The sequence below is a fragment of the Anopheles moucheti genome, chromosome 2 (genome assembly GCF_943734755.1).
Source record: "Anopheles moucheti chromosome 2, idAnoMoucSN_F20_07, whole genome shotgun sequence".
Lineage (NCBI taxonomy): Eukaryota > Metazoa > Arthropoda > Insecta > Diptera > Culicidae > Anopheles > Anopheles moucheti.
The window spans coordinates 842,210-869,188 of record NC_069140.1 but is presented as its reverse complement, the minus strand read 5'-3'; the positions used below and the strand labels follow the sequence as shown (position 1 = coordinate 869,188).

The following is a 26,979-nucleotide window of genomic DNA, read 5'->3' as shown; positions in this document are numbered from 1 at the left end:
CCGGGCGTTACTTAGTTGCATACCAAATATTCCAATCAACTACAGTTCCATTAAATTATAGTTAATAGCGAGTTATAGTTAATTGCAGTCTATTCTCTCAAGCTGTTGGTAAAAAAGTATTTATTTATTTATTTATATTTCCATTATTACGGCTTTCGCCATTTAATGGACACCGTAGTGTCAAGTGGTGTACAATTTTACAAGGTATTTCCTGCTTGCAATTTGCCTTATCCCGGGCATACTCGGTTAAACTTTGGTAAAAAAGTACTTGTTGGGAAAAGAATGGAAAAGCAGTGACTCGACTAACCGACAGTTTAATGTATCTTCCTCTATCTATTTTACTTAACCGATTCATCTTCTACTGTATTGTTGAAAAACAAAACGAGTCAGTTTTAAGGCATTTGTTCAAGTTAATTTAGTTAATTAGTTTCAGTGACAATACTTCCTTCCTCAACTCCTCCTGCCCCTGTGCCATAATTTCCAATTGCTGCTCCAATCGTGATATATAATACGCGATCGAACCTACGTCTGTTTTATGTGAATTAAGAATTTGCTTCGAACTTTTCACTATTTTATCAAGCATCATAGTGTAAGGCTTATGGTCTAAGTTGTACGTAAAGCGACGCCATGGGGAATCGGTGCTATTAACTAACTCGTACTTCCTCAAGCCATTTTCGACAGTTGCGGACGTTAGCGCTTCCATCCGACTTGTTTCAAATTTAATTATGCGCGGTTTGTTGGGTCGCAAGATGACATTCTTTTGTGGTTCATTTTTGTGAAAGAGCTGCAAACTTTTCGTTGGGATCAACCACGAAGTTGTTTTAGATCTAAGAACAGGATGCAAGAAAAAAATTAGTTTAAATTTATTTGATATTTTAAAAAACAGCACAAACATAACATTTATTATACTTACAGAAATCGATTTGAATTTAACGCTTTCAGTGCATTTTCATATTTACAGATAACGAAGACCATCTTTTTTATACCGCTGGTTTCCGATTCTGCCTGAATGGTCTGTATGTGAAGAGAAGAAGAATTGCAATCGTTAGGGTGTTTATGAGCAGCGCTTTCGAGTCTACAACAACATTACGAACCGTAACATCGCCCACAGCAACTGCACTCATTAGGTTGCTCATAACGATCGCCACGAGGAACACAAACAGCAGGAACAAGAAGTAGACAACGCAGGATATTTCATATTTGATGTTTGCAGCTTCAAATTCACCTATTAATCATAAATATGAAAATCTTTGAGATGAGATTACAAAACATTATTTGATTTAACACTACTTGCTGCAGCTTTACAGCCTTCAAATTGATCGCGATTGCAGACTAAACTCTTGTACTTACCGGTTAACATGACTGCCGTTTTTATGACTGCAAACGGCAGTTCCTGAAATTGATTGAATTGCTCGCCATCTTCAACCGGCTTTTTAATTGTCTTGTTATCTGTCGTCTCACTGAGTCCAGTGCTAGCTGGTGTTCTGTACACCGTGTAGAAGCTGAATGTAAATGCTAGCAATATTATCGAGAAGACTGCCAAGCACTTGAAAAAGTTTTTCGATACTGTTTTTAACATTGCCATATATGTGGAAATGAAGTCTACGGGGATCATTTCAATCTGCAAGGTGAGTTCTAGTCCTAGTGTAAGGATAACACTAACGAGGATTGCCGGATAATGAAGATGCCAAAACAACATGGCACCGGACGCAATGATGAGCACCACTTCCAACAAGTTTGCTATCGATAGAAAGTACATCAACTTATACACCACAAGCTGGATCAACTCGCGCGCTATCAGATATGCCCATCCGATTATCGAAACAATATAGAAGAATAGCTTGAAAGAGTCATCTTCTCGACCGAGACAGAATAGAATGTACATCATGAGCGAGACGGTTAATATAAGCGAAAAAAACAAATTTACATAAATCAAGCGGGTTAACTGTATCCACTTTAGCAACAAAATGCTCGATACTACCGGATGCCAAAGCAGTTGCTTTTTACTAGCTGTTTGTGCTATCGTTACTATAGGCTGCATCTCATCGTCTGGGTAGTTCGTTTGGAACATCCGGTGTGGCGGTATGAAGTTGGAGAAATGAATTCTCACTTCGTAGTCCTCGTCGCCCGGCTTGCGATCGTTGTCCGTCACGCACGAGTCCAAATGTTTCTCCAACAGGAACGAATCCATCTCGCTTATCGGAGAGTCTCCGAATAGATCCTCGCCACCGATGTAGGCCCCTTTGGCAAGCAGCAGCTCCTGAGCATGATCGATCTTATACTTCACAGCGTAGTGCATCGCGGTGTACCGTTTCACATCTATCTTGTCGACCTCAATGCGCGGATCGTTCAATAAAATTCCCATGCTTTTAAAGAAGGGACACTTGTTCTTGTCCTTGTACACGTCGATTTGCTTCACCAGCAATGACAGAAGCGGATCTTCGTTTATCAACCCAACCTCATGAGCCGGTATGATTTTGAGCAACCATTCTAAAATCGGAACATTTCCACGATTACAGCACTTGGCCAAAAGTCCGGAGAGTAGCGCAGGTTTTCCAACAAATTTGCCGTCTGCTATCTGACCTTCTAGTAGCTTCTGGGCAGCTAACAGCTTCGCCCGGTACACTGCGACAGATAGAAGCTCGACACAATCTTCTTCCCGAAGCACGTGATCGTTCTTCCCATTGTTTTGTGCGATGTATTTCTCATATGCTGTGAGAAAATCTTCTTCCGTACCAGCAGCCAGTTTGTTCCTGAGAATTTCCACAGTCACTTTTTCCATGTCGATTTCTGGAATTGGAGTCCCCGGAAAATGTTTCTCAATCGCTTTTCGTGCTTGTTTACGGCGAAAGTCTACGTTCACAGCGTAGTTTTGTAGACAGTAATCCAGTATTTCTTTGCGCCAATCGTCGTTACCGGCCGTCACTAGCAGCGCTATCGGAGACACACTGTTTTCATCTGTTGCGTTAATATTGGCGTGATGTTTTAGCAGCAACTTGATGCACTCAAACACCTCCTTGTAGTTATCACTATTGATCTGCTTAAATAGCAAATACAGTGCCGTACGATCCTCAAACTTCTGATCGACAAAGATTCGCTGATCTTTAAGCAACTGCGACAGATTTTCGCTATCGAAAGACAGGGCTGCAAGATGAATGGGATATTCGTAGGTCTCGGGGTTTTGCTGCGATAGAAACAAAACCTAGTTTAATGTCTGTTGCATGCTTGGTCTATTGCAGAATCCACATGTATGAGTTTGGCACGAGTTTTAGGTATTAATTTTATGATGAGCTTATGATTTTTGAAACTGTATTCCACCTCAATTCCATTGTAATCAACTTGCCCATATTTGCTGAAACGTATTTGCTCGTTTTCGTGTCACTTCACGCACTTACTCATTTAGCATCTAGCGCGGCGAGTAAACAATCATGAGCGAGTAAAAAGAGTTATCCTTCGTTTTAACTCACACATTTGCTTAATCTTATGCAAACTTGTGGGTATAATCATTATGCTTTCTTGCTTTCAGATTTTTGTTTGTTAGTTTGACAAATTTCATTTATTTATTTAAAACATTGAGTTATCTCGCCTATGTTGGCCTACATAACTATCGTAGTTAAACGGGAAAGAATAACACCAACAAAAACGAACCAAAAATATTTAACCAAAAGAATTTTACACAGCCCAATAAAATACATAGATGAAAGACTGAGAAGCAAGGATTCCGTTGGCTCAAAAAGTGCTGCGTGTATACATTATCCGTGTATCTCGGGACAAAGTACATTATTTATCAATGTACCTTCGGACAAAACTCTCTGCATTAGACTTCGATAGTAGGCTTTCAAGGTCAGATTACATGTAACTCAACAGGGTTACATTACTGGGAACACTAAGAAACGATCATGTTCTGCAAATACTCTTTTGCTCTAATGAAACATACACTTCTTTATGAAACCACGCCTTCATTGTTTCTCAATTCCCGCGAATGATAACAAAGATAAAATTGAGTGTCAGAATTGCATGTACAGAAGTGTGGCTCTCATTTTCCCTGAATAATCAACATCGATATGATATGTTCCATTAGCGTTAGCATATTGTTCGTAAGGCTTTTAACTATTTAAAGAAAAATTTTAACCACAACATATTAAACATTGCACCATAGTGCAAGTTTAAACTGAAAATAATACAACAGCGTAGTTAAGGTTTCGCTTAAATATGAGTCATTATGATTGTTCATGTCTGTTATGTTCAATTTTCCTAATTTTAGCCCAATCCGAAAAAAAACGCCTTCCATTGAACACTCACCGTCACTATATGAAATGATATTAACTTAGTGACTTTGGAAGCTTACAATAATTCTTCTATTTAATCTAAATGATAACCTTAATGGTAATTGTACCGTTTGCTTTAGTACACTTAGCAAAACTTAATTAACCACCAAAATAACACTTGAAACACGTGACTTGTCCATTTCTTCACGGACGTGTAATCGACTATTACGCAAACGTACATACCTTTGCAAGCAGGGCGCCACGTTTTATGCATGCGTCGATAAATTGCTTCCTTCCACGAGTTTTGCAGGCCTCCTCAAACACCGAGTAAGTACCTCTGCGCAGATTTACGCACGCTCTATTGTCAAGTGCTTTGATGAATTTTGGGAAGTCTCCCGACTTCAAACTCATTTCGGCATCCTAAGTTTATAAGACGATTCAATTATCACATCCATTGGTAACACAACAAAACATGCGATCACCTTAATGTAGCTGAAATTTTGGTGTATCACTCTGGCACACATGTTTCCCCGAGAGTAAAATCCGAGAGTATTATCTAGATTGTAATATCTTGTTATACAGCACTATTCTAGGGAATATGATCGATCCCCGAAGGAATATTAGTATACGAAACGCACAACTGCACAACGTATAGCGACGAAACTTTGGAAATCACTTTACGTTGCATGAAATGATTGAAATATCACTCCCTTACGTTTTTAATACCAGCTTAATCTTTATGATACCAGAGTAAGATGTGTGTGTAGCTTGCACTGATAGACGAAATCGATTAAGACTGAGTTAACTATAGATCAGTAAATGTCGAAACTGACCACTGATATGAACGGTTCAAAGAGAAATAACTCTACTCAAATTACAAGCGACTATACCAACCCATTCTAGCTCTGGAAGTTTGATGTATAAGCCAGTGATATATATAAGGGGACATCCATTGATTACGTATCGCTGATAGGACGAGGGATAAAAATACCCGTTACTTTTGCGTTACTTCGCGTATGATCGGTTTTCGACAATTAGAACATGCGACATAATAATCGGTGATTGTACGACCGTGTCTGTAGTCAGCATACCAGCTAATAGTAGTTAATTTTAATGGTGTCGGCTTACAAACAAATGTAGTTATACAAACGCATTTGTTTTACAGCTCGTAGTAGATGGGATGATCGGTGTAACCGACGAAATGATATAGAACTATTTGTACAAAATGGACATTACTTCAAATCAAATTTGGAAGTAGACAATCTTCGAAAAGAATGGCTGATAGTGCTGATAAATATTTGTTTTCATTCAATGAAGCCTTGTTCGTAATGGATGACATCGATTTGGGTGCTATGTAGTGTAAGCGAATGGATAATGTTCCTATGTTTGACTATGACTATGATTAGCTATGATAATGCTATGATGACTTCCTCTTCAAGAATCTGGCCTGGGTTTAGTTAACCTGGTCCATGATTATTATGCCAAGTATATTGATATACTGACTGAACACAAGCGATGTTGATGAAGAGTAGTATCTATACACTTTGCAGAAGGTTCAATGTTTTGAAATTGAAACATTTTAAATTTTCTAAAAAAAAATGAAAAATAGCCAATTTTTGCATTACGGAATTATTTGAATAAACCCTGAAGCCCTGAACCCTTAAATTTGTGTGATTGTTTGTTTAATTAGATGAATAATGACTAACAAATCAGGGCGACCCGGTAGCATGACGATAATGGCGCCGTTATTTACACGAACGGACTGGATTAAAATCCCATCCAGACCAACTCCACGTAGCAAGGACTGACTGTCCGGTTTCGTGGTAAAAATACAGGCCGGACCGTTCTAATGAACAACAAAAAAATACAACTCAGGCATGTTACAAATCAAACAATGACTGAACAGTGCCAGAGCGACATGACAGACATGAATTCTTAACAGATTAATCGGCATGAAATAGAAGTACGAGCAACTAGTGTATGAAGCACACTATGACGTTAGAGTAATGTTCTTGCAATATCTGAATCAAATCGGAATTCGGGATATTTTTGGTTTGGTTTCAACCGACAGATACCTAGTTCAACTTTTACGGAAACCATAGCACTCAAAATGGGATTGCTTCTAATTGGAAGTACATTCTTACAAAAAAATCAAGCATTGAAATCACGTAAGGGTACGCCCTTTTCTTGTGGCAGGTTGAACGTGCACTTGCTTTCGTTTTTATTGGCGATTGCTTATCATACACATGGTTACGTCCATGCATTTATCAACGGTTTCCGTCAACCAATGTAATTTCACTTACAGTATACGACCTAAAATGTTCGTTTTTAATCTATCAAATGAGTATTTCCTCTAGTAAATATTCGAATACTTATTGTTACCATCCAAATGAAATTTAAAATGTATCGTGCATTACGAAACGAACAACACCACTATCGTGATTCTCACTCATTTTTTTGCTATTTTTCAATTTTATTAAGTAAATTTTTAATTATTTTAAGAGCACGTCACCAAACCAAGTCTTCTTCTCGCGATCAACCACAAGACTGACTATTTTCCTCTATCTCGCTTTCCTTCTTTTCGCCCCGCTCTTCGTCTGACAGTTCTCTCGACAATCGAACTCCGGTCAAGGTTTGGATATTTGACTAAACCTTCAATCGTTACCTTTCGCTCTCTGAATTTGAATCCGCAGTTATTTCCATTACAATTTTTATAATTCTTCTATCTCACGGCTCTCGATCACTACAACCACCAGACCAGGCAGGCTCATGAACAGCAATGGAGCATTTTGTGCTTTGCTAGTTATTAAAATAAAATATCAAGAAGAATAACAGAGAATGTAAGCCCTTATTTGTTGTTGGTGACGCAGATTGAGTAGCCTTATCAATAGATCAATATATCGTCCTTAAATATTACGTCCTTAACTATTTACATTTCACAATATGAGGAAGCAGGATGGAAGGGTTAAGGATTCGTTGTTTCGCTGCTTGCTTGATGGTGGCTTGGAGTACCTGATGTACGACGGTTTATCAGGGAATTCCAATACGGGTCTAGCGATGCATATGTCCGAATAGCCAGGGTACAGATGACCAGGTAAAGGTGCATGGCGATAGTTAGTGAATCGTTTTACTACAGTATGCTGGCATGGATGTGGGCGTGAAGGACATTTTAGGATGTTGATGTCTGGATGAAATGAAAATCTGTCTCAAATGGTAATGCAAACTACAACATCAAGTAGTGCTTCTTCCACTAGGGCTTCTTCTTTTTTGGGCATCTTACTCTAGTGCTTCTTCCTTTAGCTTAGAAGAAGCTGAATGAAGACGACGAAATTCCGAAAGTGAATGAAACGACGATGGCAAAAAGATTGCATCAGGAAGGATACGAATTTCCGTCAAACAATGTCGAGTCGCGGGTTTAACCTGTACGGGGTGGGTATTCTTTTCTTTGGAAATGGATAACTTTCCGTTCAGTGATGAAGACAAACCAGGTTCATCTCCTGGTCCCTTCTACCTAGATGAAGAAGCTTCCTCTAGCGAAAAAGGTTCCGAAAAGGATTTTTTTTTGCAATCGGCGTTTCATTCGGCAGTCGAACGAAGGTCGACCGAGAGCGGCTAGAGCACTCCTGCAGCAGTTCCACACCGCGAAACGATTGTTGGATAATTAAGTAAACCTTCCATCGAAAATGTCTTATTTCTTAAATATTGTTTGCTGATAAGAAGTACAACGCATGATTCATACATGTATTATTATGTAAATTATAAGTAGAAATTTATTTACTTCCGTTATTCTTTTCAAGTTTCTTTATGACTACAGTTTCACCACAACAGGAATCCGGCGTGATGTATCGAACATCACTTGGAGCGTTGATACAATTTTCATTAAACTAAAATAAATTGTACGCAATTTTCCATATGGTAAGTCGAAATGCACCTAAACTCACAACCACTTCTTGATTTTCCGTCGTCTACTTAGCAATTGTTTTAACTTATAAACTAATGAAACTATGCTTATAAAACTATATAATTAACATAATTGGCTGTGTTGGTTCATGAAAATCGTAAGAAATTCTATATAGCCATTGGGCCATATTCGTCTCTGCAGTATTCAGTGTTGTATTTTTAAAAAAAATGTGTTAGTGTTGTTGTATAACATTGAACGACACGATAATTGTGTATCGTGAACAATTTCATTGATTCGTGCACTTTACTTCATATTTACATGACAAAACGAAATTAACTGTTGCTTGGTGACATTTTACATTACCTAATTTTGATAATAAGTAGCGTAGATTCTACTTTGCTATTGCAAACGCTCTGCTCTGTTGTACATTGTTCAGAACAATGCTGAAACTATTTTCGCTCTACCGTGCAATTTAGCATGTATGAAGCTAAACATACACACCATTTCGCCCAAAACAGTGAATATTTTGGCAGGATTTTTCACTTTATAGAGTACAGAAAAAATACCAATACAAAAATAAAAAAGAAACAAACAAACAAAAGCGCAAACTGTAGTTAGACCCTTAGTACTGTGTGCCCATCATATTATGTCTGCATCCACAGACAACGTTCTTCCCAATTATTAGAATTAAACGAACATTTGCTAAACGACCATTTGCGTTAGTGGTTCATATGCGTGCTATGAACATGGGAAAATAATAATTGGTAACACGATGTACATGGGAATCTAAACTTCTGCAATGGACAATTAACTTGCTCTAATAGAGTGTGGTGTAAGCTTGCACCCTAATGCGAATACACTGTTCAATTTGTCTGAAAAAAGTTCAATTCGTGATGAACGCTCCCGGTGGTATCCGATTCTGTTTGTGCAATTCAGTGAAAGAGAACTCTGCTCGTTGATAGTCCCAGTTGTTTTCCTGCAGACACAATTTGCTCCATTCGGTTGTCATTTTGGTTTGGGCTGATAGCGCTTGTATCATTTGCAGTTTGGTATTATCGTCCGGCATCATCGGGGCCGTAGATATTGTAGGGACGGCAGCCGGTGCAGATGTAGCCGGTTGCGCCATTGCTAGGCTGCTTACAGGTTTGAAACTTTTTTCCTCTTGCAGGCGAGTAGCAATGTTGATATGTATCATCTCGTTGCGTATGCAGAAGCCACCGTTTGCCGGTACTATTACAAACGTGCGTTGAAATGATCGTAACAAATCCGAGTTTACGTTTCCCTTGCGTTCCTTAAAGGTGCCATTGACGGTTAACTGCAGCATGTGAGGCTGTACGGAAAGATAAAAGCAAAGTTTTAAAGATCGTTTAAATTGGAAAGCAGGATGTAGTCAAGCAATTGCCAAACTTACCGTAAACAGCGTTAGGTCTACTGCGAAGGTCGGCAGATCGTGTTTGGTAGACGGTAGGGATGAAAGATATGATACCACTTGCAGCCTACCTTGCTTTAACAGCCGACAACGAGAATCGAGATCCGTTTTTTGCTTGATATTGCGTTGCCCATTCATATACACACCCATCCTTTAAAAACAACACACCGGAATTAAGCATATTTTGGTTTTCGATTATGATGACCAATATTTAGAAGACTTTCTGCAATACACTTACTTTTGTTGGTTGGTTTGATGCGATGCGTTTATGGTATGCGAAAACATTACATGCTCGTGGTACGCTTCAAGCAGTGGTTGTCTATTATCGGAATCGTATATAGCGTAGTATTGTTCCAAAAACTGCCTAACAATATCTGCCCCAGCTGCGTCGCATAGGAACGAAGCCTTGGCTTCCGGAAGTTTAATATTATCTTCCGGTATATCAAAACTGATTGGTGGCGGTAGCTCGAGATTATCCTATGAGGTCAGAAAATCGACATTATTCATCTTGCACGCTTAAAACGTTTCTACGGATTCTAGGAATTTAACAACACTTACCAATTTTATGACTTTGGGGAATCGCTTGCGCACTTCACTATAAATAAACGGTACAAGATTAATATTATACATTACAAAGGACGTGGCAGCAGAACTATCTTTGGAGATGCGTTCGATTCATTGCTATGTCTGAAGTATGGCCTAGACACGCTATTTTTGTAAACGTGATCTATATTACAGATATGCGACAGCAGCAAAATTGTCCTTGTATGAGTGACACAGCGAAATGAAAACGGCATTTTGTCTTATAAGACATCACATATTGCGTTTTTCGAATTCCCGATCGTCTTGACACATTGTTTAGTGGATGTACGTTTTGTAGTTAATTGGAATATGCATTTAGCTTTTTCGTCTAAAACAAACTTTGTAATTCAATAGAGATTGGGGCGTACTCTACACGATATATTCTTTATCTTAAGTAGTTTAGCGATTAAAGCTTATTTCGTTTTGTCAAAACAATTGAGTTCCAACATGTATGAGTTGTACAGACACCCTTTGTATACATGATCTTGCATTCCAAGCCATGGTTTGCTGATGTAGACTTCTTTGCACACCCCATACGACGATCGACGACAGATGCAACAGGGCGTATGCTGGTTGAATGTGTTCTTGACTAATTGTACGAGAAGTTCTCGGTGTAATCTATTACACATTCTCTTTTTTGCACCTGTTGGCACACATACATCACTTTAATGTGTGTTTGGGATTGCGTATCCGACGATTCAAATCAACGAACAATAATTTATGCAGGATCATAATAATCCTCCTTGCCCAGGACAACTGAAGGCTGTGTGCCTTATATATCCTTGAGGACCGGTTATCCGTTGGATGTTCGTAATGTTTCGGTTCGATGATTCATAATAGTTGAGTGGTTTGATGTTACTACTATGGGCAGGTATCTCGGGCTTAATTTTTCGATGTTAGGGTAACATCAGTCGCTTCTGGGGCTGTATAAAGCATTGGAACTCTAACATATTCTGACAAAACGTTAAGATACCTGTGTTAAGACACGTGAGCGTAGAGCGTAACGCATCAATCTCTTAACAGCCATTTCTTGTACGATGTAAACTAATAATTAAGCCATCTATTCATGAAATGCTATTTCCAAGTAACTTTCGATTTGGAACAAGTCTCAAGACAAATTAAATGTTATTATTAAACGATACCGAAACCGACCGTATCCAATCTCGTTGTGATCTGCTACCTACAAATGACAATGCCTTTAATGCTTGATACAAAATTGGCCATTTCCCCTGACATAAACAATTGACCGAACGTTTTATAGACTTTTGTTTGCTATCTCAGAACTTTTGAGGAAAGTGAGACGTTTAGTACGCTTTTTAACAAAATTTTGTTTGATTTAGGTTTGGCGCCTAGTACATTTAAAAGTTGTCGGAAAAAATTAAACTTTGTACCTTATCGCCAATGATTTGAATGAATCTATGCTTAAAACTTTTTCATAAAGTATAAACTAATGTTAAAGAATTGAAGCCCTTGATACGCTTGAGATTATAAAGTATCGTCAGATTGTATGTCCTTATAGGTCCAATTATAAAAGTTGGCTTCAATGATTTGCGAGTTCCGACATACACACTCTTTCACTACAGAATTGCGTTTCGTTCTCAAACCAGTGTCTCCTGTTCGTCGTTCTGTCGCCACCTGCCAGACGAACATTGAGGCATCATCCGTCCAGGCACTTAGATTGAACGGGTAACACCACACACACAACACCGAACGATGAATGTGTTATAACAGGGAGGAACACTTGATGTTCAGATCCGGACGCACGATTTCTGTCAAATATAAGACAACATCACTTATTCACGTGACCCCGCACGCATTGATATACCTGATATAGGTCGTATTGTCGTCGAACTGCTTCCGCAACGGATTGTCCTCCAGATTTAGTTCCACCAGTTTCAAATTCTTCAAACTGTCCAGCGCGTTAAGGTATGGTATCTGCAGAAACACATACAACATTGTGTTAGTGTAAAGGAAACGGTCAGTCAACAAAACTCAGCAGACTTACCCTATTTTTTGCCAAATGTAGAATTTTCAGATGAGGCAGTTTTATAGCCATGGACCGCAAGTGGTCCAACATGTACAGCCTATTTTCGTTCAAATTGAGCGCCTCTAGTGCGGGAATGTGTTCCGCGATAATATCCATTGCCGCCAGCATAATCTGCGGACGCGCTAACGAACAGAACATATCACTCAGATCGGAATCGGCATGAAACTTGTGTAAGTCTAACGCTTTCGTATGAGGATTGTATCGTTTTTCCATTGCTTGCTTCATGCGCGCCTTCAATTGATCGTTCATCTGCGTTGGTGGCTGGTTATTGCGCACGTTTAACGTTAACCGCCGACCATCGGGAGTTTCAATAGTGCGGCTAGCCTGCAGGATGGCGCTGCCCACTTTATAATCCTCCACAAAGAATGATGCAAAGAAGTCATTCGCCTTGTAGTACAGCGGAATAAACACTAGCGGACTGATCGCTTGCTGAATCGAACGAAGGATAAAGTCCTTCTCGAACTTCTGTCCGTGCGGTATCTTCACCTCGTACCAGGATGACTGTGGTGATCCTTTCATAAGCTTCTTGGACAGGTTTCTATCATTATGCATTCCTCGTGGTATTGGAGATCCGCTTCGTCGTTGGCGATCGAAGTTACGATTATTCATACGCACGCGAGGATTGCCACTGTCGAATGTATCACCACCCATCGCTTCGTCGTCGTCGTTGAAATGAGCGCGCATCTGATTCTCCGTAATGCGGCCCTTACCACGACCCCCGCTGAAGGGCTTGAAGCTAACACGCCGCTGTACGTTGGTCATATTACGGTCGTTCCTGTTTCTATCATTCCATTCGCCACCTCCACCACGTTCAGTTCGATCGTCGTGGGAATGGCTAACTGTATCGGAACCTATCATAAACAGAGAACATTGAATGCTGGTATTTTTCGTCATGACTTTCGTCATTGTGGTGCCGTGCTCCAAAATGGCGGCGACGAATCTTAGGAATCGCTTCTGTGTACTTACTGTTGTCGTAAAACCGATCGCCTCCATAATTGCGACCGCCACGGCCGCGAAAATTGCCATTACGCAGGTTTTTAGGCATGGTTAGTGTTTGTTAGAACGAAAACAACAACGAATTCTCACACAATTTTTTAGCACGCAGTAGAATTTTCTACACTCTGCTGACGAACTGACAAATGCTGAGGGGAAATTTTTTACAGCACCAAAACAGGTTTCGTTTGGCTAAGGTTACATCATTGCGATAGTGACGCAGTATGTCAAAACAGAATTTGACATTTAAGACCAAGATGTGGGAGAAGATTTTTCAGATGTTGGTTATTTCAGCAAGTTATGTGAACACTTTGTTTTGTTTGAATTTATTAAAAAGATGCATTAGAAAATAATCTCGTACGAGTTTTACATCATCGTCATCTGACATCAGTTTACATCGATTGTCAAATTCTTTACTCGAATGTATGCAGTGGTGTTCAAAAACATTCAGTAATGGATTATTTGCTCTCTCCAATGTTTGCAGACTCTTTTCAATCGGTTTACTTCTTCGGTAACAATCAGAGAAATTTCTTAGAAATCTGTTTCGCTCATGTTGATGTTTTAGGCGATGAAGAACACATTTGTCTTCAGATTTGCGATACCAGGAAAACATGTTTTTCAAGAGGTGACACCTGCCGTGTGGAATAAATTTGCCCATCACTATTGCATTGCATACTATCAAACCCGTGAGAGCGATCGCTAGTGTAAGGAAGATGGATGAAACGGAAAGCATCCTTCATCTCGCTCAAACTTCCCGTCGGCTGGTACTAAATTCCATACAAACCAGCTATTTTCAGATTGCCAATATCAGGAAAGCATCCACGGAAGAGGTATCACCTCTACAGCAATTTTGCTCGAAAATCGCCGAAAGGTATGCAATATTTAAACATTGTATAAACATTCCATTGTATAAACATTGCATACCTTACGGCGCAGTACCAGGAGCTACCTCTTTCGTGGATGTTCTTCTAGTACTATACATTCGGAAATTAGTAGCTTTCGAAGGATTTTTTTTCTCGGCCAACGGGAAAGTTAGTGTTATATATTTTACATTCCTTTTTTGTGCCTCCAAAATTCGATATTTCATGCAAAATTAATTTGAAATGTTTATTTTTAAATGTCAACTCTTCAACCGGGGTAATATATACCCAGCTCCAAAACCGACCGACCGATTTGGCATACACTAAATTGTGCACGCGAGTCCCTATCGGTTTCGCGATACCATAAACTGTTTCGCGTTTCCATATCAATGGTACGCTTTATCTTATTGGCTTGCGCGATTCCATAAGTTGGGCACGCCGTATCCTATCTATTGCCAAACTCTGTAAACTGTTTCGCGTTTCACTATCAATGGTACGCTATATCTTATTCGCTTGCGCGATTCCATAAGTTGGGCACGCCGTATCCTATCTATTGCCAAACCCTGTAACGCTTTGGGACGCAAAATCGGCGTCCTAATTTTCGAATTGACTTTTTTTGCACCTCACTGTGCAAGCTGTCATAAAGCTGTCAATGTTCTTATTTTCGTTGGTATTTCACCTTCGTTGCCGTGAAAAACACCGTGCAGGCAGCAACCATCGTAACACTTTTTCGTGAAGATCATCCAAGAAAAGTGTGCACTGAATCGGTACGATGGCGCTCCGATTGTTTCGCTTGAGCCAGGATGTGGTTACGCCGCTGATCAAGCGTGTAAGTAAGAAACTTTCACGCTACCAAAATATGCGAAAGATACGGAGCAGAAGCACCATGTTTGTGTTGACGGTCGTTCAGCGGACATAACAGAACCGAAATCGTTACATAATTTAGATATTCCGCTCGTGGGTGGACGAAATGGACTGTACTGGTTTGTTTCTAATCGAGTTTTTTTTTCCTTTCTTTGTTGCTTTGCACGGTGGGGCCATAGAACTGTACCGTATCGGCGTTTGAACTCCAGCACAAGAATCCCGTCCAACGAAAGGTGGAACAAATCCCGAAAGCACAATATGGTGGGCGCCACACGGTGACGATGCTACCGGGCGGAGGAATCGGCCCGGAGTTGATGAGCTACGTGAGGGAGGTGTTTCGGTTTGCCGGTGTACCAGTGGATTTTGAAATTGTCGACATCGATCCGGCTAGTGAAGGAAACGATGATCTCGAGTATGCCATCACGTCCATTAAGCGAAACGGCGTTGCGATTAAGGGTAACATTGAAACCAAATCGGAAGCTACAGGCATTCTGTCTCGTAATGTCGCGCTTCGCAATGAGCTTGATTTGTTCGTCAATGTGCTGCACTGCAAATCGTTCAATGCGATTCCGGCTCACCACCAGAACGTGGATGTGGTGATCGTACGACAAAACACGGAGGGCGAGTATGCTATGCTGGAGCACGAAAGTGTGCGAGGTGTGGTGGAAAGCATGAAGGTGGTCACGGTCGAGAATGCAGCTCGTGTGGCACGGTTTGCTTTCGAGTTTGCCAAGAACAACAACCGCAAGAAGGTGACCACGATCCACAAGGCTAACATTATGAAATTGGCCGATGGGTTGTTCTTGAAGGTGGCACGGGACATTGCCAAGGAGTATCCAGACATTCAGCACAATGATATGATTATTGATAATTGTTGCATGCAGCTAGTCTCCAATCCGCATCAGTTTGACGTAATGAACACAACAAATCTGTACGGTAGTATTACATCCAATGTGCTCTGCGGTTTGGTCGGTGGTGCTGGACTGTTTTCCGGACGTAACTATGGTGATCATGTGCGTGGCTAATGGAGATGCTTATTCTGTATATACCTGCAGTAATAGCAATTTGTGTATCTCATTACAGTATGCCGTTTTCGAACCGGGCACTCGTAACACCGGTACAGCAATCGCTGGTAAGAACGTGGCCAATCCGGTTGCGATGCTGAATGCGGCAGTGGATATGCTGTACCACCTGGGACATCGCTACCACGCCGATTGCATCTCCGATGCTCTTCATAAAACAATTGACATCGATGGAATTCACACACCTGGTAACATAGAAATCGAACTGCAACGGGCGCAAAGTGTTGTAAATTACATTGCCATATTTTTCCCTCTTTTGTTCAGATCTTGGCGGTAATAACACCAGCACCGATATCGTACAGAACGTGCTGAAGCATCTGGCCGAGAAGAGAACCTACTGGTAAGTGGTCGCATTTTGCTTATCCTGTGTGCTTGCTGATTGATTTCGCCGTTACATTACTGTTTCTTTTATTATTTGCTAGATTATGTTAGCCGTCAGTGTTTGTGTCTTATTTTCTGTATTTACCTATCGCCCGTGACTATGTGTGACTATGTTTTGTGTTTTAAGTTGTAGGTTTAGTTGTACCATACTCATATCGATAAATACGCCAATATCCATTGTATGCATTAGGGCAACAGAACAGGATATGCTAGCAGAATACGTTCGTGTTGCTTCCGTTCTAGATTGGTTTGTTTAGTTTCGTTACGGTATTTGTTTTATCCTTATTGAACGACTTTGTACGTTATATTTGTGCTAACATGTTGCGAATGAATGTTTCCATTTTCTTTCTTCCTTTATCTGCAAACAATGTATGACACCGCTTAAAAACCTGCTCTATAGGCAACATGGATTATTGTACAATATTTAATCCTTACCGTTTACACTACCGAGGGGAACAAACAATTGGTACGCATCTGAATAACAAATCTCATACATTTATCACAATTGCTGTTACTACGTGCGGTGCATCTAAATTCTAACTCCTATGTTTCGTTGGTATAGTTGGTGATGTCATGTTTAATATGTCATGATCGCTTATTCCGAAATAAATCGACTTGTTAAGCTGGTGTATGCCAGCTTACTTCTCAACTTATTTTGTAATATATGAGCGAATAGCGTATGCAGGAAACGAGCAAAACCCGTACTTCATGACACAACATAATAATGGAGTGCGTTGTTAATAAAAATAAACTTAGTATAGAAAAATGAATAATTTCCATCACATAATGTTCACCTGGAGATAGATGTGTCAAACTTTTTAAGAAAAATATAATTGAACATTTATGCTTTTAGATGTAGTTAATTGATTTAGAGGATATGTTCTGTACCTGTTCACTCATTGTTTATATCATGAATGATTCATATGACACCGGAAGAGATCTCCATTCCATCATTGTGTTGCTAAATGTGCATATTCGGTTTGATGAAACGTTTCAAATGTTGTCTCTCTTTGCTGTTAAAGCGTTATTGCTATCTAGAGTGTTTAAAAAATCGTGTAGAAAAGATGAACCCTGAACAAGCACCCTTAGAGCAACAGATTGTTGTGATACAGTTTTGCTTTTGATAGAAGATCGTTTAGCGATCGCTCGGTTCGGATGAGTAGAATGCACCGTACAATTTTTTGGAATTAAATTGGCACTAATCTTAACTTACTCACACTCCATTTCCTTACAATTTTCCTATTTCCACCTATTGCTGCACCTGCACTTCCTTCTTTCTTTCGGCTGGTTTTCATTTGGTGACGATCCTCTTCTCAGGAGTGTTATAAAGGAAAATTAAACGTCCGCACACCAAAGGACAACTTCGATGGCAGCGCGTGATTGTGAGCGCATGGCATGCAACTCTGAGAAGAAGATAGACCTAACGTAATAAGCACGATCGATGTGGAACGAACATAATTTTCTAACAGCTGAAAAGGGTATTGCCATTTGTAAACCAAATTAAGAAGCTTTCGGCAGGTGAAAACATTCGACCCCGCAAATTCAATAATCAACGATAATGGTAATAGTATGTATTGCACCGTTTGTCCACGCATTACTCATCGAATGCTGTACTTGCACACGCACCAGCAACGCAGCTTAAATGTAGTTGCTCAAACAGCTTTTTAATTGCTTTCTCCACTGTGCAACACTTTTGCAGTATTGTCGCTATGGTCGTATGGCGATAAGTAGTGTGGTGTTTTGTTTTCCACCTTACCAACGTTATTCCCCGATTGTTTGTTCTTTCCTAACAGGTTTCCGGCGTATGCGTACATGTGAGAAGTTAGGCTAGAACCGAAAAGTGAAGAAGAACGAACTTAATATAAACCAAAGGTCCCTAACTACTCAAACCTAGTAAACATCTTCCTAACACCTGTCCAATTCCTTTCTTTCGGTTCATAACATCTAATCGCCAATTGGTGTTTGTGTGTACTCTACTGGTGGATGGGATTATTTTCCTTTCTGGGCGATGGAATTGGAGACAAAATCGGCAACAGCGAAGCGAGGAAAGGAAGCATAAATTGGCAATGTGAGGGCGTAGGTTAGGAAGCAGAGCTATTTTCCGAACCGTTGGCAAATCTAGGTTTACGAGTGACAAATGAAGAACATTAAAAACAATAATAACATAAAATCAAAATTTACGAAAATCTTATATCTGTTTCCAAATCTTGTCCACCTCCACCACTGTTGTTGTCGTGTTATCCCATCATAACGTTGTGTGAGTTTCCTATCACTTCAGTTTCATCCCGTATTATGTCGTTTGGTTTATTTGGTTGGTTGTTGAACAATAACTACTTTTATGTTTTTTTTTTGCTCTCGCTCTGTTTGTCAATTTTGGTTGGTTCATTATTCCTATGTTTTTCTCCTGGTAATGATGCGCAATCGCAAAACAAGCAGTTGCAATTAGCTATATTGATCACTTCTATATTGAGCTTAAGTTTATTTTTATCTTTAATTTACACATTTTAACAAAAGTAGAGCTATTTAGAAAGAAAGTTAATTCTTCCTGCGATTGACGATCATTGACCAAAGTGTGTGAATGTGGAATTTTTTGATAACGATCATCCACTACCGGTCCCGTACGATTCGGGTGTGCCGTTAATGAACGTATTATGATTGGACGTGATCTTCTTGTGCTAAAATATGGATATTGCAGACTACCTGTGACCATCTGCATACTTTTACCTTGTGACGCCGTTATTGCGTGGAATGCATTTTAAAGTCGAAAAGTGAGCTGTTTTTTCCAAAATTAAACCTATATGAATATCATGAGATCTGATTCTGGAGTGCGCTCCCTACAAAGAAGTAGCTCATTTTTCTTCGAAATGAACCTGTTTAAATTTATTCCGAAATTGTTTGACATCTTTCTTTTTCTTCTGTTTTGCATTGATTGTAATGAAACCATTTTCGATTTTGCTACAAATGTAAATGTGTGCCCCCAACCCGCAACACCCAACGATTGTACAGAGTAAAAAGAAGCTGGCAGCTTTACCATCTCCAATTGACACGGTACTCGTGATCCTGCGCAAATCTTTATTCAGCAGCTCGGAGGAGACTCTCTGCCCACTTGGAACTTACGTTATTGCCATATTTATTATAATGGAGATCGGTTAGTGTTCTTTTGTTGAAAATTGTTATAATCTATTATGTAATTCAAACAAAATATTAAAAAATTCGACTACTGTCATCGCTTTCGATCCGCTGTATACGTTTTGAATATGTTTTCCAAATTTTATGAGAACGATTGTAAAGTCATTCCCAGAGTATTACGAAGTTAAACGATTTTGGTCTCAAAATTCGTATGATGTTTTTTAAATATTCAAAGTTACCGGGAACTGTTCTGCTGTCAAGTGATGGAACCAACAAATTGTGATTAAGAGACATTAAAATATACGATCGAAGTTGAATGAAAAAAATGTTGAGAGACAATATGATTGTAATGATATTTGAAAGAACTAGACACGCCTTTTGCGTGTCCTTATGCATATAATCTATTTACTGTGAAGTTAACGTTCCCATAATTCTGAGAAACAAAAGTTTTATTTTGTACGTATGACTTATGCTAATACCATCTACATGCGTTCATCGCCAATGCCTACACGTGGCTCGTTTTATTGAATGAGGGTGAGAAATGTGACGTTTCCACGGGCTATAGCGGAATATGGCGTAACTGCTGCGCAATGCTCGAGGTGTACTCACGGAAATGTAAATAAACGCACATCGTACGATATTAGTTGAACGGGCTGGCCGTATCTTTCGTCGGGTAACTGCATGGCGATTTGGAGAAGTTTATGGTTCATCTGTATTTTAGCGCAAGTCATCAAAAGGAAATTAAAATGTCCTGTTTATTAAAAGTTTTGAGCAACATCCTAACTGTTTATTTTCCAAATTAGTGTTTTTGAAGCTGTGGAGAAAGATTTGGTAGCAAAAAAATATTATAGCTGTATTTAATTTATATTTATAAGATAACCGAAAGGTTCTTGGTTAAATGCTAAAATTAATATTTTAAATTGAAGTAAATGTTCAACGTATCCGAACTATTTTAACCGTATTAACACAAATCAATATCATAATCAGCATTAATAGCAAGCTATGGCACACATGACCTATTAGGGCGTTTCGCCAAGAACATGAATCGGTATACGCAAGTCTTCCTACGGAGGAATGTTCTGATTTGGAATTGGTATCAGCCTGGCCGTGTGCACGGCAGCATTCTGAGGCTCTCGAGGCAGCTTCATTCGCCTCTCCCTGACTTATTCTTATATACATTTTGAAAAATTGCAATGAAATGTTAGTCCAATTGTGGTCTAACACCACCATTAAACCTAAGGACTTGTTGGCACACACTCTAAAACACACTCAAAAGTCAAAAGGTATTCACGCAAATCTCGGTACAAATGTACTCAATGTACTGTGCTGTCTAATTTGCTTTTGTACAATCTTTGCGCACATTACGCACTTTCAATATAATCAATTTACTCTGTGCTTTGATGCAGCGATCAAAGCGTGCGAGAAGTGCGTGCTATACGAGAAGTGTGCGCTGTCCGTTCGATGTGAAAAATATTTGAACTGAACTGAAGTATAACGAATTTATCAGGATTGTGTTTTAAAGGAAAAGGTCAACAAAATAAAAATATGTTTATCACGTTATGCTTGGAGAAATATCCTTTACAAATGATCCTTAACACTGCGACTTTCACTAAAGCATTAAATTTGAAATTCCTACACGGTACAGCAACGGTTACCATTTTTGCCCATAGTGTCATCCTGTTGACTTGGCTGGTTGCCTTAAAGTCTTTTTTTCTCTTTTCGTCAGTTTTTCTAGTACAGTCATTCGGTTAGGAGCGTGCACGATACCCTAGCGTGGTGTTTGTGAAGTGTGTCTGTTCGTTTGCGTAACAATGATCCACTCTTGCCGGGCAAATCGATGGCCTTCTATCGACCGAAATACGCAGATTTAGGTTCATGTGACAAAAAGTAATAACATTTACCGTGTTTGTGCAGCTTATTAAAAGTTGATAAAAATGCGCACCGCAACCTGGATTTCGGTACCTAATCAGAACGGCGTTTCCGTGTCCGATCGCTACCATCCATGGGGATGGAGTAAAAATATATCGTTTGCATCGGATGATGTTTGCTACGTTCGTGCGTACGTCTGTGTGTGTGTGTGTGTGAATTGGTGGGTGATGATTTTGAGTGGAAAACGCACCACCAATTCTAACCGGTACCTCAGTGCAGTGATGGATGAGAAATGATCCATTGTTGATACCGTTTCGATGTTAGGAAATAAATTCAGAATTATCTGCTTACTTTCAGCAGTTCAAGTTGCAGCCAACTTACAGCCCAGAGGCTAACTGGTTAAGCTGTCAAAAATGGAATAAAAACAAGCTCTCGAGTAGGCGGAAGAGAGTACGCACCTGGCGTGTTCCTCCGCAAGAGAAACAGAGAAATACTCTTTTGGTCTCTGTTATGTGTACAGATAGTCCCGAAGATACACGTTCCACAACAACCGCAAAAGGTGCTGTAATTTCACTAAAAACCACGTAATGAACACATTTTATTTTCATCTAATAAATATAATTTCCTTTCATTTTCAAAATATCGTTGAAAATGTAAGCATTTCTTCAAAACCCGCCTCTATAAACGCAAATTTCGAACCGCGAAAGGCGGCAAACGCGGAAATTCGAGATGCGTGAATTTTTGCGGTTCGCACTAATAATGTGTAACTCGGGGACTATCAGCACTTTCATATTGCAGATTTGTGCGTAACTTTCCGTATGTTCAACATGCGTATGAACAGTGTACGTTGTGGCATTTTTGTTGTTATTTTTACTTGTACACCTGCTGATATCGAATGAGATTGAGAGAGCAAAACAGAACCTCAGAGAGGGAGAGCGAGTGATAAACAATGGGACAAATGCACGAATCGTTTGGAAATGTGGAAAAATAATAAATTTTGAATTATTTTATTATTGCTTGATCTTACGATAATGGTCTTGAAACCGATTTATGAGAATTACCCCAAAAAAGGATAATTTTTCCTAAATACATGTATGTGCTCCAATACTTATTTCTTGAGAAAGTGTTGGCATTCGAACGATTGAGCCCTTCTCACACACAGAAACAGTTCGGGAAACGGCGTTGAATGCGCGGATGCCACTACGCATCTCTCAGAGCGGCAACATCCATCCTTACAGCGCCACCATGCCATCCACTCCACAGAGTTGCATGGATGCTGCATGTCCTTTTCACGTACCGAAAAGTTCTGCGTGGTTCACTCATTTGCTCTCCCAGCGGTATCTCGTCTCGAAGTGATAAGAGGCAACTCTTCATATCTTGGCTCCAGAGGTGTCGCATTTCGGTAAAGCAGGGTAGCCAGGATCCCTGGGGATGTGGTGTTGGGCTGTGCTTTCGCTCTTTGGTAGAACGTGTCGCATTCGGGAAGGTCCGGTAATATCGAGTAGGCAGTGTGGTGCGAATTGTGCTGCAAAGTGTTTACGTGACGTCGTCCTGTTGTGAAGCAAGTGTGTTGGTTATCGGTATACAGCTAGCTCTGAAATTAAGCCCGAAATTGCAGGCTCCAGAGGAAGTCTTGCCACGTTGTTTCAAATTTTGCTGTACCGCGAATACCTACAAGCATGCGCTTGTTACCGTGCAACTCGTGAAGAAGTTTAGTAAATGTCTTTATCTTCATTTTAGCAAGTGAAAGTATGATGTGCTCTGTGCAATATGTGAAATTATTAACCACAATGTGTATATGTTGTCAGTCGTTCTACTAAAGAGGCAAAGAAATAATGTGTTCAATTAGGTTGGTTCGCGTAATCTGTATTGCAAATGGAACATGTGCTTCGTGAAAGAAAGCTAAGTGTATGCGTGCTACTGGTGTAAATCCTTCGTTATCCCCCCAAGTCCCTTATTTGCAAGCGTGTGTTGCGGTAAAACAAAAGCTGTAGAGCCATCCAGTACTCGGCCCGCGTGATTGTGTGAATAAGGTTAAGAAAGCAAAGCTCCTGTGCACCGTTGTATCATTCGCTAGCAAAATGGAGCATCAGCACAAGATAAAGCATCACAGAACATGGCTCATGACATTGCTCGTCCTTGCGCTGGTGGTGGTAAATGTGACCGGCGCCGGTACCGACAAGCTGGAAAAGTATGCAATGCAAGAAGCGATGGCCAAAGAACATGTGCTGAAAAACAACATGATCCCGGAACAGGAATCGGCCGTAACGCTGGTGGATAGTAAGAATTTGACAGGTTCGTGGACGGCAAAGGCGAAACCGACGGTATCCCACGCTACCAGAGCGCCTATCAACAATGGGAACAACGTGCCGCGTGCGGGGAAAATGACCACCGGATTCCCGAACGAATGTGAGTAGAGCGAACAAGCTTTTGATGTGTGCTTTTCAGTTTTCTAGTTGCTTATCTTTGAAGGAAGAGAATTGGGCGTCTAATGTCCAAAGTTCTTCACAAACATATTTCATTGTATATAGTTCATATGATTTACAGTTTTACGGTTAAGCAATAGCAAGTGCGGTGCAATCTCATTATTTGATTAAAGAGTTGAAGGATATCTGTAGATGTTGATGAATTTGACCAAAAACAACCAAATTTTATTTGGTAAGATGCAATGATTTGTAGAAGCAAAGAAATCTTCAAGACATCATCAAGAATTACTTAAAAAAGTTCGTTCAACATTAAAATTGTAAATGATCCAATGTATTCGAACTATTTATTTGGATAATGATGGAAACATACCAAAGTCTTTGTTGGCAAATTCTATACCTTTCATCAATTTTTTCTTTGCAATGAGGTAGTGCCGCATTTTTAGTGCATTGCTCAGAACATATGTGATTAAGCTCCTGTTTGCCTTAAATATGTTGTTTTGGGTTGCATGTTTCAATTTTAAGTCGTCTTTTTGAATTTTCAAGAGTTTTACTATATCTTTAAAATGTTGTTCTTCTTGATATTCAATCAGGTATATGTAAGCTAGAGTATTGTAATAAAAGGATTTCCTTTATAGAGCATTTTTTCTCCTCTTTGACTGCGTCTCAATGATAATAATTAGATTCATCCTTTGCTCAAGAGGGCTTTATTAAGGGGGATAGAGAAAGTTTTCCCAGTTCTTTCCATTACCGGGCAAAAGTTGCTGTATACGGTTCTTTTAACTTTTTCCTCAGTCAAGCCACTTTCCTTCTTAATGCTTGCCGGAAACCTTGTAACATACACTGGCCACATATTGGCAACATAAACTTTCTTTCTATGCAGTTAGAGTGCGCGTTTCATATATGCATGGTGCAGTAAGTACTGTAAGGCTTTTGTTTTGCTTGAGTATCTTTTGGCCACAAAGATGATGTGATAAGTCCGGATGGATAAGGCTAGAGCACTGTAACGCTATCTGTTAGCATAATCAGCAGAAAACAGCCATGGTCGCATGGCAAGAACCTGGCGTGCATATTCATTTTCTTTAGATTACGTACAATTATAACAGTCAGATGAGGCTACATACCGGTGGGCTTATCTACTAGAGCGGATGCTCGATTTTGTACTGCATGCTGCTCAATTTCATCCAACCATCATCATACTCAGCACAATCTTACCTTTTTTGCTCTCTTTATCGTCTTTCGGTGCGTGACGGGTTACCGAGTTCAAGGATGCAATATCGATCGCCAAAGAGCTTTCTAATGTTACATGCTTTTTAAGCTTTCGCGTTTTTTCGCAAGGATTTTAAAGGAAGTAGAATAGTTGTTCAAGCAAATAATAAACGCTATAACAGCATGGAACAGCAAGTGATGAATATTATTGACATCTACGACATATTTATCGCTTTGAGGCTTCAATCTAGCAGATACTAATGAATTTGAATACAATTTAATATGTTTTTATCCGCGTTAAGTTCATTGGATGTTCATTAATCTGCGTCAATTTGTAACATAAACACTCTTCTTCTAAGGCTTTCGTTTTTTTCCATATCTCGTTCGTTGCGCTTCGAATATCACATCCACAGTACCTTTTCATGTAACCATGATTCACTCATCCGCACCACGTGGTTCTGTGTTCTGTTTGGAATTTTAATTCTCGGACGCTGTGCCTTTCCACAAGCAAGACCGTCTCCCGTATTCTGATTAATGTTGCTTGCGGCGATGCATCAACCGGTCGGAGAGTTTGAGTGGTTTGCGTTTTTATTGCCGATAATTCCAGTTGAAGTCAGTCGCATCGTGCCCGTTTTTAGCTTTTCCAACGAAAGAACGCGGGAGGCCTCGGTCTACACATGTTAGAACCTCGGAACGCACAGGCTATATGGACACCATATGTTTATGCTGCGAACATGCACGAGGGAATATTGCCTTTCGTTAATGTTAATGCTTACCAATCGTGCTTGGATGCATCGGTCCCGTGTCGGTTCATTAATAACATCTGAATTGGGAGCTCAGTTCAATTTTACGCCACCACCGCCAGCTGTGAGATGCAATATTTGAAGGCATTGATCCTATTATTGTTCTCATGATGATAGTTTATGCATTTTGCTGATTTGTGGATTTGGAAAAAAATGCTGAATAAACTTTCTGTTCTTTGTTTGAATGTTGTTAACACAGTATATTGTAATATAAATTCAGAACGAACGAATTTTCATCCTGAATTCCCAGAATGCGAGATGAAAAACCCCATATTTTTGGAATACAATTCAAACGAACCAATGCATCCAGAAATCCGTCGCTCAGACTTTTCTTCACCCCCCCAAACCGTATAAATTCTGGACAGAATTTTCGATCCATTTTTGGAGTCTTGGGTTTCGCACATGGAATCTAGCCAATTTCGATGTTATTTTTCAATTTTGATTTGCCCAGAATCGAATTTCGCAAGCTCTAATTAATGCCGGTCTTTCATTAAGGTTGTAAAACGGCAACCGTGTCGGCTTATGATTGATGCATTTCGAGAGCTATCGCTCATCGCAAAGTATGATTCGGTTTCATATTTCTTATTCATTCCATTCATTATTGATCGGATAATCTACAATGATTGGATGGTACATGCCGTAGTACTGCGGACGAGATGGAATAAATTAGGAAGAATTCGATTAATATATTTTTTTAATGTCGATAGAGAACGCTGGTTGCTAAACGGATTTAATTTCCTATTTTTCTTGTGTGAAATGAAATGAGATGCTTCGTTGGCCGGTAATCTTGATGCATTGCGGCATTAATTAAATTTTACTTATGTGTCATGATCGTGCTTGCAGTTGGGATGTTGTACGTGTGTATTTGGTTTGTTGCACGTTAGATTTGTTTTATATATCTTCACAGCGTGTACCGCATACGTGAAGAGCGAAAAAGCGAATTAATTTGATTGGGTTCGTCGGAAACCGTCGTTTCATCGAATTAATTTCAATATTTTGCCATCATTTAGAGTGAAAGTATGTATGATAGAATGACGTTAAGTGTTATTGCGTTAGTATACGAATAATTGGACTTAAACAAGCTATTTGTCAAAAGCCTAATCCTACGGGAGTCGTACATGATGTTGTGCTTTGGCATT

General features: G+C 39.7%; 4 protein-coding genes across 7 annotated transcripts in view; 2 read left to right on the top strand and 2 right to left on the bottom strand.

The window, feature by feature from the left end:
• Nucleotides 1-415: 415 nt before the first annotated feature.
• Nucleotides 416-4,679, bottom strand: LOC128298728 (transient receptor potential cation channel protein painless-like). The gene is made up of 5 exons (XM_053034502.1): nt 4,512-4,679; nt 1,351-3,184; nt 1,095-1,225; nt 914-1,014; nt 416-827 (listed from the first exon to the last, which is right to left on the bottom strand). The coding sequence occupies exons 1-5, from the start codon at nt 4,677-4,679 to the stop codon at nt 416-418; spliced, it is 2,646 nt and encodes an 881-aa protein (XP_052890462.1).
• Nucleotides 4,680-8,010: 3,331 nt separating this feature from the next.
• LOC128297199 (nuclear RNA export factor 1-like) lies at nt 8,011-13,332 on the bottom strand. Its single transcript, XM_053032799.1, has 7 exons — nt 13,194-13,332; nt 12,186-13,078; nt 12,006-12,115; nt 10,157-10,193; nt 9,837-10,075; nt 9,581-9,749; nt 8,011-9,499 (listed from the first exon to the last, which is right to left on the bottom strand). Exons 1-7 carry the CDS (start codon nt 13,270-13,272, stop codon nt 9,053-9,055), a joined length of 1,974 nt encoding a protein of 657 aa, XP_052888759.1. The 5' UTR covers nt 13,273-13,332; the 3' UTR covers nt 8,011-9,052.
• Nucleotides 13,333-14,768: 1,436 nt separating this feature from the next.
• LOC128310417 (isocitrate dehydrogenase [NAD] subunit gamma, mitochondrial) lies at nt 14,769-19,856 on the top strand. Of its 4 annotated transcripts, none has more exons than XM_053047058.1 (5): nt 14,769-14,909; nt 15,124-15,957; nt 16,028-16,214; nt 16,291-16,366; nt 19,414-19,856. In XM_053047058.1, coding segments are annotated over exons 1-5 (1,155 nt in total). In that variant the 5' UTR covers nt 14,769-14,852; the 3' UTR covers nt 19,415-19,856. The 4 variants fall into 4 exon arrangements, with proteins under 4 accessions (XP_052903018.1, XP_052903017.1, XP_052903016.1 ...); XM_053047057.1 differs by having other exon boundaries at nt 18,201-19,856; XM_053047056.1 differs by lacking the exon at nt 19,414-19,856 and adding an exon at nt 16,808-18,189.
• Nucleotides 19,857-21,287: 1,431 nt separating this feature from the next.
• The window catches only part of LOC128297558 (low-density lipoprotein receptor-like), a 146,578-nt gene continuing 140,886 nt past the window's right edge, over nt 21,288-26,979 (top strand). Inside the window, exons 1-2 of the mRNA XM_053033227.1 lie at nt 21,288-21,407; nt 23,146-23,814. Of these exons, the coding sequence (XP_052889187.1) occupies nt 23,487-23,814 (328 nt within the window). The 5' untranslated portion in view covers nt 21,288-21,407; nt 23,146-23,486. The remainder of the gene's footprint in view (nt 21,408-23,145; nt 23,815-26,979) is intronic.

Bases quoted from the DNA above. Each gene is read 5' to 3' on its own strand.
- LOC128298728 (XM_053034502.1), bottom strand. From the start codon at position 4,679: ATGAGTTTGAAGTCGGGAGACTTCCCAAAATTCATCAAAGCACTTGAC. The intron at 1,226-1,350 runs GTAAGTACAAGA...TATGATTAATAG, and splicing joins AACGGCAGTCATGTTAACCG to GTGAATTTGAAGCTGCAAAC. The intron at 828-913 runs GTAAGTATAATA...TCCTGTTCTTAG, and splicing joins TTAAATTCAAATCGATTTCT to ATCTAAAACAACTTCGTGGT.
- LOC128297199 (XM_053032799.1), bottom strand. From the start codon at position 13,272: ATGCCTAAAAACCTGCGTAATGGCAATTTTCGCGGCCGTGGCGGTCGC. The intron at 12,116-12,185 runs GTAAGTCTGCTG...GTGTTTCTGCAG, and splicing joins TACATTTGGCAAAAAATAGG to ATACCATACCTTAACGCGCT. The intron at 10,194-12,005 runs GTATATCAATGC...GTTTATTTATAG, and splicing joins GACAATACGACCTATATCAG to TGAAGTGCGCAAGCGATTCC.
- LOC128310417 (XM_053047056.1), top strand. From the start codon at position 14,853: ATGGCGCTCCGATTGTTTCGCTTGAGCCAGGATGTGGTTACGCCGCTG. The intron at 14,910-15,123 runs GTAAGTAAGAAA...GTGGGGCCATAG, and splicing joins TTACGCCGCTGATCAAGCGT to AACTGTACCGTATCGGCGTT. The intron at 16,367-16,807 runs GTAAGTGGTCGC...CCTGCTCTATAG, and splicing joins GCCGAGAAGAGAACCTACTG to GCAACATGGATTATTGTACA.